Source organism: Glycine soja, chromosome 17 (genome assembly GCF_004193775.1).
Source record: "Glycine soja cultivar W05 chromosome 17, ASM419377v2, whole genome shotgun sequence".
NCBI lineage: Eukaryota > Viridiplantae > Streptophyta > Magnoliopsida > Fabales > Fabaceae > Glycine > Glycine soja.
The window spans coordinates 675,624-688,367 of NC_041018.1; the positions used below are offsets into that span (position 1 = coordinate 675,624).

The window sequence follows — 12,744 nt, forward strand, 5'->3', positions numbered from 1 at the left end:
TCTTTAGCATTTTTTCCAGGCCATATGAAGAGCTCAAGCTTTGTAGTTCCTATTGAATTGGGCCTTAGACAGACCTCTCAAGCTTACATGAATATGGGAGTTACTATTGCCACTACAATAATTTCTGTATGCACTACCAAGCCTTAGCAAACTACCATTTTACCCTTCTGAGGTTTTCTTACACCCCTAACCCTTCTCCTTTCTTCTCTCACTTCTCCGTCATCTCTCTCTTCCTATTTAACAACACCCCCAACCATTCCCCTTTCTAATTCATCTTCTACTATCTCTCGTTAGACTCACATGAGATAAGGTAATTTTTTCTATCCAACGGAATCACAATTTTATTGTGTTAAGACACAAGGAAATGATGATTTTATTTTTTTTTGTTTTCAAAACCCACAGCGAAATCATGCTTTTGTTGTGCATACATGGGTGCCTACAAAATCTAAAATGAATATATTTTTCTATTGTGCATTTTGTATGTGGAAACATGTTTCCATTTTAAATTTTGTATGAGCCTCTTATATAACAAGGAAAATACATTTTCGTTGTGGCATGAAAACTACTTACAAAATCTACATCATAAATATATTTTCATATTATACTTTGTACGCATCATCCTTTGCTGCAATGGATAAATGTTTTCTTTATAGATTTTGTACGGGATTATACAACGAAAATATTTTCGTTGGAAGGATATTTTTGGAAATTTCCAAAAACTACCCAGGTGGATAGTGTGAACAATTTTGGTAATTTTAGAAAAATAAAAAAAGTAACTTGAGAAATATGCGTAAGCTAACCTAGGAATTAGGACCAGCCAGAACGCCAAACTTTTACACCAGAAAGATACATGATTTCGAGAAATTGATTTTGCTAGATTTTGCATGTCTTCACTAGTTCTACTTCACATGATTCCCACCATCTAGTCTAGTTACTTAAACTACACGCAATTGGCTTGGAAAAATAAAATACCCTCCATTTACAGTATGATTGGTTTACATAGGAAAAAAAAAGTCAAAAGAAAGAAATAGAAAAGTAGAAAATTATCTAATTTCTCAAGTAATTTGATAGAAGAGAAAATAAAAATATTAATTTTTTTCTGATTTACTTATATAGAAAGTAAAAAGTAAGAATATATATATATATATATATATATATATATATATATATATAAAATAGCATAAACATCTTTAAATAAAAAGATATATAATAATAATATTGGAATAAGATAAACAAATATATAAAAAAATATAGTGATATATTATTTTCATTCATTTTTCTCAAAGCAAAAGAAATATAACTAATAAAGGCTTAATTATATTTTTATTTTTAAATATTTCAATTGTAAAATTCATCTCCCAAGAGTTCTTCTAAAACTAGAACATTAAGTTAAGATTCCTAGAAAATTTCGTAATAATAGCGTTACTTACATTATTATTATTTTAGAAAAGAAAAGAAAAAACTAAGCAGGAGGGAAGGAAAGTAATATTATTTATTCCATTTTATACGGAATTGGTTTTAATTACAAAGTACTCTACTAATATAAATTTAGAAAATTCATGGGGGAATGTGGTAAGTTAAACTTACTTGAAATGGGCATAGTCTAACTCCAGTAAATAAAGTAAAAAATGTGGTAACGCGTGTTTCAGTAGAGGTTTGCAGTTGGTAAGTAATGACACGCAGACACAGTCTGGATTTCTCCAGACGCAAACCCTAGGAAAGAAGAAGGAATTGGATGCATGCAAATCCAATCACAGTATCGAACATGGCAAATCTTCCGGTGGAAGTTGTCACCGAAATCCTGTCCCGTCTACCGGTGAAGTCGGTTATCCGGCTGCGGTCCACCTGCAAGTGGTGGCGGTCCATCATCGACAGCAGGCACTTCATCCTCTTCCACCTCAACAAATCCCACACCAGTCTCATTCTCCGGCACCGCTCCCAGCTCTACTCCTTGGACCTCAAATCCCTCCTCGACCCCAACCCCTTTGAACTTAGCCACCCCCTGATGTGCTACAGCAACAGCATCAAGGTCCTCGGCTCCTCCAATGGCCTCCTCTGCATCTCCAATGTCGCCGACGACATCGCCCTCTGGAACCCTTTCCTCCGCAAGCACCGTATTCTCCCCTCCGACCGCTTTCACCGCCCCGAATCCTCCCTCTTCGCCGCCCGCGTCTACGGCTTCGGCCACCACCCCCCCTCCAATGACTACAAGCTCCTCAGCATTACCTACTTCGTCGATCTCCACAAACGCACCTTCGATTCCCAGGTCCAGCTCTACACCCTCAAATCCGACTCCTGGAAGAATCTCCCCTCCATGCCCTACGCTCTCTGCTGCGCTCGCACCATGGGCGTCTTCGTCTCCGGCTCCCTCCACTGGCTCGTCACCCGAAAACTCCAACCTGACGAGCCCGATCTCATCGTCGCCTTCGACCTCACAAGCGAGACCTTCTGTGAAGTGCCGCTCCCTGCAACCGTTAACGGAAATTTCGACATGCAGGTGGCTTTATTAGGTGGCTGTCTCTGCGTCGTGGAGCATAGGGGAACTGGATTTCATGTCTGGGTCATGAGAGTGTACGGATCTAGAGATTCTTGGGAGAAGCTTTTTTCATTAACAGAGAACCACCACCATGAGATGGGATCGGGAAAATTGAAATATGTGAGGCCTTTGGCTTTGGATGATGGGGACAGGGTTTTGTTCGAACACAACCGTAGCAAGCTCTGTTGGTATGACCTCAAAACTGGTGATGTGAGTTGCGTTAAATTACCTTCTGGAATTGGAAACACAATTGAAGGAACGGTTTGTGTACAAAGCCTGGTCCCGCCAACTTTACTGAGCCTGCGTGATGAGAGCCAGGAGAAAAATAGGAAGAAAAGGTACCAATGCAATGCTGACTCATTGTTTTTCTCTTCTCTGTTGTCAACGATTGAGTTCCATAGCCGTACTGGAAAAAAAAATTAATTTTGATTTTATTATACTGTGTGGCTCTGGGTCTGTCTAGTTGTGAGTTGACCATAAGCTTGAGCCAAGTCCACCCCTCTCTATTGACAAGTGAAATGATTGATAAAGTAAAGTTTTAGTGTCAGGTTTGATGTTAATGACTAGCTAGGGGAACCTTTCCTTCTCCAAGTCAATGCAAGTCAATGTAGGCTGTCTCACTGTCTGGTTCAATTTTAGTTAAAAATCCGAGCATGCATGCTAGTGTTCTCTTTGTTGGAATTAATTTTTCAAGGTTGGACTGTGGAGGGAGGGTTTTTTAAAAATTCAAGGTAAGCATCTTATGGTTGGTATTTATCTTATCTTATTATAAATAAGTAAAATACGCTGTCTCCTGAGATCTTTGTCTTATACTCTAATAATTACCCCAAATTTAATCTAATTCCTATCTTGTTAGTGGGCCAATTTTGAATTTTCAACTCTCCTCCTCTTTTTGTGATGTTGTTGTGCTTACTTTAGCTTTTTTGGCAGGGATGACTTCCTCTCTAAGGGGTTCAAATTGACATTGTAAGCGGGAAAAATATGAAGAGGAAATGGTATATAGCTGAAACTGGTTTATCCTGTGAATTGAGTTGTGATCTTGTTCTGAAATTAGACGCCCCGGTTCATGTTAAACAGTTGGAATGATCAATACCAAAAACCACTCTTTTTATTGTTAAAATTTGGGGACTTTCAGTTACCCCTCCCTTTACTGGCTTGAGTTTGCTCATGTTGTTTTTCTCATCAGGATTGAAGGGGAACCAAAGTGCTATAGTTCACAATTTTCAATACCAAGAAATCGATGATAAAATGGATCTCGGGTAGATGTTGCTTTTGATTCCTTTCCTTACATTGGAAGCTGTTCATCCCAACAAGGAGAAAATTAATGCGCCATCTCCCGTTTTGTTTGTAATAAATTTGTGTTTATATTTTATACTCCTACGCTGCTAGATACTTGATGAGTTCATTGCCCCATCGGGTGGGTTTATGCATCTATGTATTTATTGGTTGTAGCCACCCTTATACGGGCCGATGGAATAGGCGAATCTCATACAGCTTTACATGAATGGTTATCTGTTAGAAGAAAGTAAGTTTTGTTCGCTTGATTGATAAATGATTCGGAACACTGGGATTAGAATGCTTTGTAACAAGTCAATGATACCGTTTTTCATACTGAAAAGTAAGCAGGTATTTACGATTTATGACAAGAGGACCGTCATTTACACAGCAATAATTCGTCACATTTGTCAGAAAATTACGAAGGATGTTATTCATCAAAAACTCGATCTAGTGATATTTTCCTTGCTGTCACTCAAATTAACTCAATCTTTCAGGGTGTGGGTCAAGTCTTTAACTTACTGAAAATATTTTGTAATGGAAAACAAAATCATAATGAATTTCGGCGTGAGGATGATATATGCAAGAGCATGACGAGTTTTTAAAACCGAGGAAGAAAGTATTTAAAAAGTGGACACACCAGCATGATAAACTTCAAATTTAATTTCTTCGGAAATCACCCTCTGGCACATGAAGAACTGTTACAGTATTGCGACAGTAGACGTGACTTGTGTGTTTGCCAGTGTTGGTGATGGAGAAGTTGTCCAAGCTTCTTGCGGTTGTCCTTCTCGAGAGTAAGACGAGTACACGATGTTTAGGAATTTTAAATTGGATGAGAGTCTGTTATGAGTAGAGGTAGGGGAGAAAGACTAAGCTACTTGATTTCGAGGACCAAGACCTCTTCACAAGCTAAGTATCAAAATTCTTCTCTGCCTTATTCATTGATTGGTATTGCTTTTATACACAACTATGGAAGTGCATATGTAACAGAATCCTAACAATTTTTAACAGAATGATAATTGCTTCTAACAACCTGAATATTGTTATAACTATTATTTGAACTCCTATGGCAGATTCCTATGACAGAGCACTGTTGTGATCAAACGAAATCCCTCAAGTGACTAGGCCTTGTACTGATCTTCTTGGGCCTACTGCTGCATCTTCTTCCTATCAGAGTCATGGGCGGAGGAATGGGAAATGAAGCAAGTGATTTGAGTTTGTTCTAGTGGAGCTTTGAATTGGGTGATTGGCGATCCATGATGGAGTGAGTATTCAATATTCTTTGTTGTAAGCATAGCTTTGTCATTACTTTTAATTTTGAAGATTACAAGTTGCGAACTGTGCACATGAGAATTATCACTTAAATGCAGCTGTGTTGGATGGAAAGTTAACGTTGTTGATGTCGGGTGATGATGGAATATTGGGTGAAAGAGTCTTGCGTGAAGCCATTCACTGTAGCACGAGAGCATCTGGATATATACGAGTCCCTTAGCATATTCAAAGAGCAATCTGGACATAGATACGTAAAAAAGTTACGTATGGGAGTAATCGCCTTATTGTTATATTATTGTTGTTATACATTAGTGAAATTTTCTAGTATACAACAATTAATGAAAAATTGGGATAATTGGAATTTTCAATTTTGGGTTGGAGGTTTGAACCGCTAGCTGGAAATTTAGAAAACCAGCACAAAAGAAATCAAGCGTTTTGAAATCTAAAGCTTTTTTCTAGAAAAATATTTACAAAGTTGATGTCCTGAAGACGAATAGTTGTGTTACCAGGCAAGTTGTTTGTACTGTGTAGTTTGTTATGTTGTTTTAAATGTCAAATTTCTTGTAATAGGTTATTGGTCTAAGTGGAGGGGAATAAGATAATAAAAATCATCTACTTTTCTTCGTATGATTACTTAATAAATGGAGAAAAAATATTAAAAATAAGTGGGGACTTACATATTGAGTATTCCTTCCAAAATAAGGGGAAAAAAAAGGAGAGAAAAGAGGTTATATGTGTTAAAATGGCCCAAATCTCCTTATTTTGCGAATTAAATAACATCATCTATGATTTAGCAAATAAAGAATGTGATTTTTTATATATTTTTAATGGATTAAATAATGTGATTTATCTCCTAAATATTATTATTATTATTATTATTATTATTATTTTATGATAGGGTTGGGTACTCACATACCCATAACCACCATCGTTTTCGTTAAAATTTGTGGATAATTAGTGTACCTCAGCTCATAATCCATTAAGTGGATAATTACTTTATTTATGATGGATAATTTTTTTGAGTAATAGTAGAATTTGGGTAAAATTGTGATCCCAAATATCAATGTATGTGATTAAAATTAAAAGGGCCGTTTGTGTAAGTTGTTTAAAATTTGGAGCGTACAAGTAGATTTGGCTGTGGATCCTTGACGAGCGTATCCAAAGCATGAAGCGAATCCCAGTGTTGGAGCAGAGGCAAACAGCTTGAGTGGGAACATACTCTGGCCTAGTGTTCCATTCAAAAACGACGCCAACCTTCAATTAGTTGAATCTGCCTTGAAGACTATCAATGGTTTGATCACCAGCTCTACGTGTCCCCTTACGCAGTTAGGCACTTTTTCAGTTCTTGTCGCAATACCTCGTCTAAAACATTGCACGGGCAGTGTGCGAGTGTGGTGTTGGGGATTTTTCTGCATTCTCGATGCCTCTGACGACTGCAATTTAGGAGCAACAAGCTGTCAAGGATTCTATGGCTCAAGACAAATTCCATAAGGATCTCTTGCTCGCGGGAGAGATTCAATATCTTCATGGTTTGTCCATTCAGTTGTTGGACAAAACTGATCAGTGCCTTCAAAAAATGGACCAAAGTTTGGCTGGCCGGGAAATGATGGAAGGGGATAATCTTTATCCTGCTTGTTCTCATTGTCTTTCAATCTTGAAGGAGTTGTATCAAATTTCTAAGCTTTATGATGGGGCTGAAGAAAAGCTTTGGGGTGTTTTGATGCGTCAAAGAAGTGTGCTGTGTCTGCTGATAGTTCGATATGCGAAGAGAACCGATGAGCATCAGTGGATTCTAAAGCGTAGGTGTGTGACCAATTTTGAGTCTAGAAGGCATTTGGCCATGATGATCTTCCCGGAGGTAAAAGAAGACTACAAGGAGTTGCGCAAGATGCTTATTGACAGGTCTCAGTTATTGGCTGAGTCTTTTGAATGCATAGCACTTGCTGAGCCTGAATCTCTACATGCTGGCCTGTTTATGAAATTCCAAAATGAGGAACCTACTGGCCCAGGTGTACTAAGGGAGTGGTTTCTTCTAGTATGTCAAGCAATATTTAATCCACAAAATGCTCTTTTTGTGGCATGCCCAAATGATCAAAGGAGATTTTTCCCTTATCCTGGTAACTTTCTCCTGAAATTCTGAATGGATTTTTTTTCTTCCTTCAATACCTCTGCTGTTTGCTATGCATTTGGAATGCCATTGAGCCGAAAATGTTTGTTTGACCAAGGCTTGCATTTTTCTTATATGAAAATACTTATACAATATTTACAAAATAATCTTTATTAGGATTATAAAACATGAGGCTTAATATGATCTTATTTTTCTCACATGATCCTTGTGTTAACGCCCACATAGTTTAGTGGAAGTCATCTCATTTAGTTGTGCATCTTTACTCATTAGTTTTCTTAAATGAAATGCACTCCTATATCCTTTTTGTGAAATCCTTGGATTTTTAGTCTTATGACCAAGAAGGACATTGGAAGAAGTTGTCAAGAGGGATCTTATGGTAAATAATATCTATATGACACTTTGGTCTTTAAACGAGCCAAATGACATTATGTGATCCATTTAGTTGATCTCACCTAATTGGATAAAACTTTGTTGTTGTTGTTGTATTATCTTAAGCTCCCTTCAGTCACCTTATTGAAGTATGATGCAATGGCTCCTTGTCTGTTACTCAAAATTCACATGTTCCATTATCACATGTAAATACGTAGGTCAAAGGCTGTTCACATTAACATATTCAAATTTACCCTTGTAAAAAAAAACATTCAAATTTACATTGTGTAACCATCATGTTTTAAACTTGAGTGCCTAGTTAGTATTAATAGGGACTTGGGTTGCTTGTGCATGGTTAGTGTTCGTATTTTTCTATGGTGTTGTATATCTTGTATTAGTTGCAATCATTATTATAGCATGTCTGGATAATCGAGTTTAGCTTATACTTTGTGTACTTGCTTGTAGCATCTAAGGTACATCCTCTGCACCTTGAGTACTTCAGCTTTGCTGGTCGAGTTATTGCATTAGCTTTGATGCAAAGGGTGCAAGTGGGTATTGTTTTTGATCGTGCGTTTTTCTTGCAATTGGCGGGAAACTCTATTACATTAGAAGATATAAGGGATGCAGATCCTTATCTGTATACTAGCTGCAAGCAAATATTGGATATGGATGCTGATTTCATTGATTCAGATGCATTAGGACTGACATTTGTTAGAGAGGTGGAGGAATTAGGACAGAGGAAAGTGGTTGAGCTCTGCCCTGGTGGAAAAAACCTTGTAGTTAATAGTAAGAACAGGGACAAGTATGTTGATATTCTTATACAGGATCACTTCGTAACATCCATATCTGAGCAGGTACCACATTTTGTCAATGGTTTTGCAGATATTCTCTCAAAGTCAAAGCTCCAGCAGTACTTCTTCCAAAGTTTAGACCTCGAAGATCTTGATTCGATACTGCATGGGAGTGTTGCCAAGTATCCGTTGTAGGATATTTCTCGATCTTCTTTTTTGGCTTTACACATGTTCTCGTTCTTTATAATCCCGATTTATTAACTATCTTGGACCGTTAGAAGACCTTAGTGGATACCTAACTTAAGGGGTTTGGCAATAACAATAATTTTAGCTTATAGGTTAGGAAATGATAGATTTTTTAAGTCTTGTTGCCAGTGTTAGCAATAACTTTAAAATTTATAAATGACCTTTCTTTCACTTGCAGGTGAGTATAGGAACCAATATGATTCAATCTCTTAGGTATATTAATCAAGATTTGACTCTTAAACATATATAAAGAAAGTTTTCAAGATGAGTAAAGTCTTACTCATCAACATTGTATAATTCAAACATTTTGATCCCTAAATATTTCAAAGTATCCCAATATTTCTTAACTATACAAAATGCTTTAGTTTAGTCATTTTTACTTTTATTGTCATTCTGCACTAAAAATAAAATGAATGATGTTTTGAAATGTAAGGAAGAAATTTTTAAAATCCCATAGGTTTAAACTCTAATTTTATGAGTATACTTGAATAAATTTTCATTAGTTAGACGAATTTCACTTTGATATATTAGTAATTCAAATGTAGTCAATATTTTGGATGTTAGGAGATATCCTTAATATTCATACAGAATATGAATAATACCTGCTGAAACATGTGATAGCAGGCTAACAGAATAGTTTAATCCGGATCACAAGTTGCTCAAATACTTGCTCGTAATAACCTCTGGTTAATATTGCATAACCTTATTATTTAAATCAAATTTCATTTACAAATAAATATTTTATAGGTGGATGAATTTTATGTTGAGCTTTATAAAGAACCAGTTATGTTTATTTTTTGGTAATTAACTTTTAAACTAGATGTTACCTAGCAATGTGCTAACTTTTAGTTTTTATTATTTATAAATAAATATATTTAATAAATAAATACTTAATATTTATTCTAATTAGTAATTTAAGCTTTATAATTTGAAATCTTAAAGTTTTTAGTTAAAATATATTTTTATAATAAATATACTTATAATTTTACAAATTACAACGGAAGCTTATATTTAAAGTTCAATAATTATATCTTTTTACTTTGTGTTATTTGTTGAGAAGAATATTTAGATCTATTTTAAACTTTATACACATAACATACTTATAATGTGTGCATTTTTACATGTTAAGCAATTTTTGAAGACTTAAAAACTTTATACCGATTATATTTTATGTTTTTCAGTGAATTCTTAACTTGATCTTATATAATCATGTTTTGAGTTTTGAATAAAAATATTTTGACAAAAAACACTTTCATCGATCTAACTTCTATTATCATAATTTTATGATATTTTAACCTGACAAATTTATTTTAAAAGACTTAAACAAGGGTTTAAAATATTAAATCAAGAATATACAGAAATTTAATTAGATTTTTTTTTCTTTTTAAAAAATTAAGTGATTGAACATAACTAATTAATATGTTAAAGTTAAAATTTAAACATTTGAATATTATCCGAGCTTGATAGAAACAATTCTTAAACAAACTTAATTGAATACTTCTTGATCGAATTTTGAATTTTGAATTAGTTAGATTTTTTTTTTATGATGAATAGAAGAATTAAGACATATATAATTTATGATTAAAGAAGAGAGAAAAAAAACACTTATTTTAATTTTAATTTTTTTCCTTATTTTACTTTTTCTTTGGTCAAACAAATGATAAATGATGACAATTTATAGTAACAATTAACAAGGGACTGTCATACAATTATACAGCCATGAATAAAGGCTATATTATTAGGTTAGAGTGTGAACGCTTAACCACTTTGACCGAAGCGGAAGGTGATGTACGCGCGTTGGAGAAAGAAGTGCAGAAACCGAGTTTATGAAGAAACACCGACGGACGGAAGGAACACGGAAATGAATGTGCTCTATCTCAGAAGTGATAAGTGAGAAAAATTCTAATTCCTCATCATTTTTTCAAAATTCATTCGATCCATTATTTTTTTTCATAATATTACCGACACTGCTTTCCTTTCCGAATAATGCTCGTTGTCGTTGGACATTAGTAACCAACCTATACCTATACAGCACATCTTATAATTTCAGAGGCAGCAAAATCTAAATATAGAAATATTAAAAAGGTATAATATGGTAAATAGAAAATATTAGATGTAAATGAATACTAAAATTTTATGCAGAGTTGTTTGCTTCAGTGTGTTCTTCATTTCACATTTGCATGTTGTTTACTTCATAATTTGGCTTGATTCTTATTGTTGCTGCTTGACCTGTTCGCACATAAATGAAAGAGGCATATTCTTTTTTTCAAGCCAGGGCGAATCAATGAGTCAATGACCACCCTACATAATTATCCTACTTTTTGAGCCTTAAGCCTTTTTTCTGTGAATTAGCTTATTATAAGTCTAAAAGGTGAAAAAAAATATTTTGTCTCTCTTGATTGGAATTTGGAATCAAGGATTAAGGAATTTTCTCTTCTTACGAAACATTTGTGTCTTGATTGATCCTAAGTACGGGGTTGTGTTGTTTGCTTGAAGCCTTGAAGAAAAACAACGGTTTTAAGTTTGGGATAAATATACGGCAAAATTCAGTCAAAATAAATAAATATGCAGCAAGATTAATTTTTGTGTTTCAAATACTGAAAAAAAAAACAGTAAAAAACTAATGAATAAAAATAAAAAGGAGAAAGAAAAAAGCAAGAGTTCAAAATTGATATAATCTGAATTTGCCGTGTAAAAAAAAAAATAGTTCAAAAAGATGTACTGTACTATTGTTTTATGTTTCATTATTTGTCTAAGATTGCTGTGAATCAGTGGGTGCGAGAAGCAGTCAAAGTGTCAAACAAAAAGAAAAGAAGTGCGTGGGAGAAAGCATATTAAATGTCAAGGAATGATAATAGTATTTTGATCTAATATGCCCATAATTTCAGTTACTTAGCCTAGTTCCAAACACTTTCTCATCTATGTCCCTAACTCCGTTATCATTCTAATTAATTTCATCCCTTTAGAATACATATTTTTCTTATTATGTTTTTTTTATGCATGAATGCTAATTTTGTTTAAAATATCTATAAAAGATATTCAAATTTTTAATTCTTTTATTCCTCTTTTCCTTTCATCCTTAAACTTATATTTCCAACCATAAAGTCACTCTTATTATTTAGATCAAAATTTTATCCCTTATCCTACCATGACAACACATTTGAGAGGACAAACATTTGTTGCATACATGATGAATTGGAGGAACAAATTTAAAATAAATAAAAATAATGTGAGTTATGTTGATTTGAAGGACATAAGTGTAATAATTAGTCAAGTTAATTAATGTCTATAACTATGTGTAATTTTTTTTTATAAATTTGTAACATATAACGTAAAGAAATAAAAAAAAAGTCATGTATCAGTTTTTTTAATCAAACGAGGATAATTTATTTTCAAAATTACCAAAGATGGTAGATTTTTGAAGAAAAAAAATTCATTTATGACAAGTTGTAAATGAAAACAGGACTTTGTACGCAAAAGTCATAAATTTTGTTATATTTTTTTTTTATTTTCTTGTGGAAGTCACGAATAAGATTTTTTTTTCAGTTTTTTCATCTTTTTTCATTATAGACATTTCACCACCTTTAATATTGTGTTTGATTACGAAGGATAAAAAAAATAAACTGTGTAGAAAAAAATAAATGAAAAAGTGAAATAAAGTAAAAAGAGAATAAAAGATAAAGTTATTTGGTTAAAGTGAAATAAAATAAAAAATATTTATGTTAAAGTTGATTGACAGATAAAAATTCAAATAAAAAGTTTACTTTTGTCCAAAAAACTGCTTCATGGTATTTCTCTATTATTGTTTCTTTCAGTCCATTTCATTTCATTTGTACATGTATTTACTGTTTTGTAAAACCCAGTTTTTTAAAAAAAACTTTCATACCATTCTCATCCGACCAAACAAACTTACTTCTTATATTTTTGCTATATTTTGAGTATTATTTTATTTAATAACACAATAATTAAGATATTAGACTCCTTAGTAAAATTAGATATTTTCACCGTTTTCAATCATTTAAACCCATTATAAAATAAATCCTCACTCAAAATTTAATTACTTTTATAAAATTTCACCTTGTTTGATAGGAAATGGGATCTTCTAACCTTTTTTGTTTGCTCCAGGA

General features: G+C 33.7%; 2 protein-coding genes across 2 annotated transcripts; both read left to right on the forward strand.

Moving 5' to 3' along the window:
• The first annotated feature begins 1,592 nt into the window (after window positions 1-1,592).
• LOC114393690 (F-box protein CPR1-like) lies at window positions 1,593-4,154 on the forward strand. The gene is made up of 3 exons (XM_028355088.1): window positions 1,593-2,874; window positions 3,467-3,531; window positions 3,723-4,154. The coding sequence occupies exons 1-2, from the start codon at window positions 1,736-1,738 to the stop codon at window positions 3,504-3,506; spliced, it is 1,179 nt and encodes a 392-aa protein (XP_028210889.1). The 5' UTR covers window positions 1,593-1,735; the 3' UTR covers window positions 3,507-3,531; window positions 3,723-4,154.
• A 2,104-nt stretch (window positions 4,155-6,258) lies between these two features.
• LOC114393455 (E3 ubiquitin-protein ligase UPL5-like) lies at window positions 6,259-8,566 on the forward strand. The gene is made up of 2 exons (XM_028354813.1): window positions 6,259-7,200; window positions 8,046-8,566. The coding sequence occupies exons 1-2, from the start codon at window positions 6,552-6,554 to the stop codon at window positions 8,564-8,566; spliced, it is 1,170 nt and encodes a 389-aa protein (XP_028210614.1). The 5' UTR covers window positions 6,259-6,551.
• Window positions 8,567-12,744: the final 4,178 nt, after the last annotated feature.

Bases quoted from the DNA above. Each gene is read 5' to 3' on its own strand.
- LOC114393455 (XM_028354813.1), top strand. From the start codon at position 6,552: ATGGCTCAAGACAAATTCCATAAGGATCTCTTGCTCGCGGGAGAGATT. The intron at 7,201-8,045 runs GTAACTTTCTCC...ACTTGCTTGTAG, and splicing joins GAGATTTTTCCCTTATCCTG to CATCTAAGGTACATCCTCTG.
- LOC114393690 (XM_028355088.1), top strand. From the start codon at position 1,736: ATGCATGCAAATCCAATCACAGTATCGAACATGGCAAATCTTCCGGTG. The intron at 2,875-3,466 runs GTACCAATGCAA...CTTTTTTGGCAG, and splicing joins GAGAAAAATAGGAAGAAAAG to GGATGACTTCCTCTCTAAGG.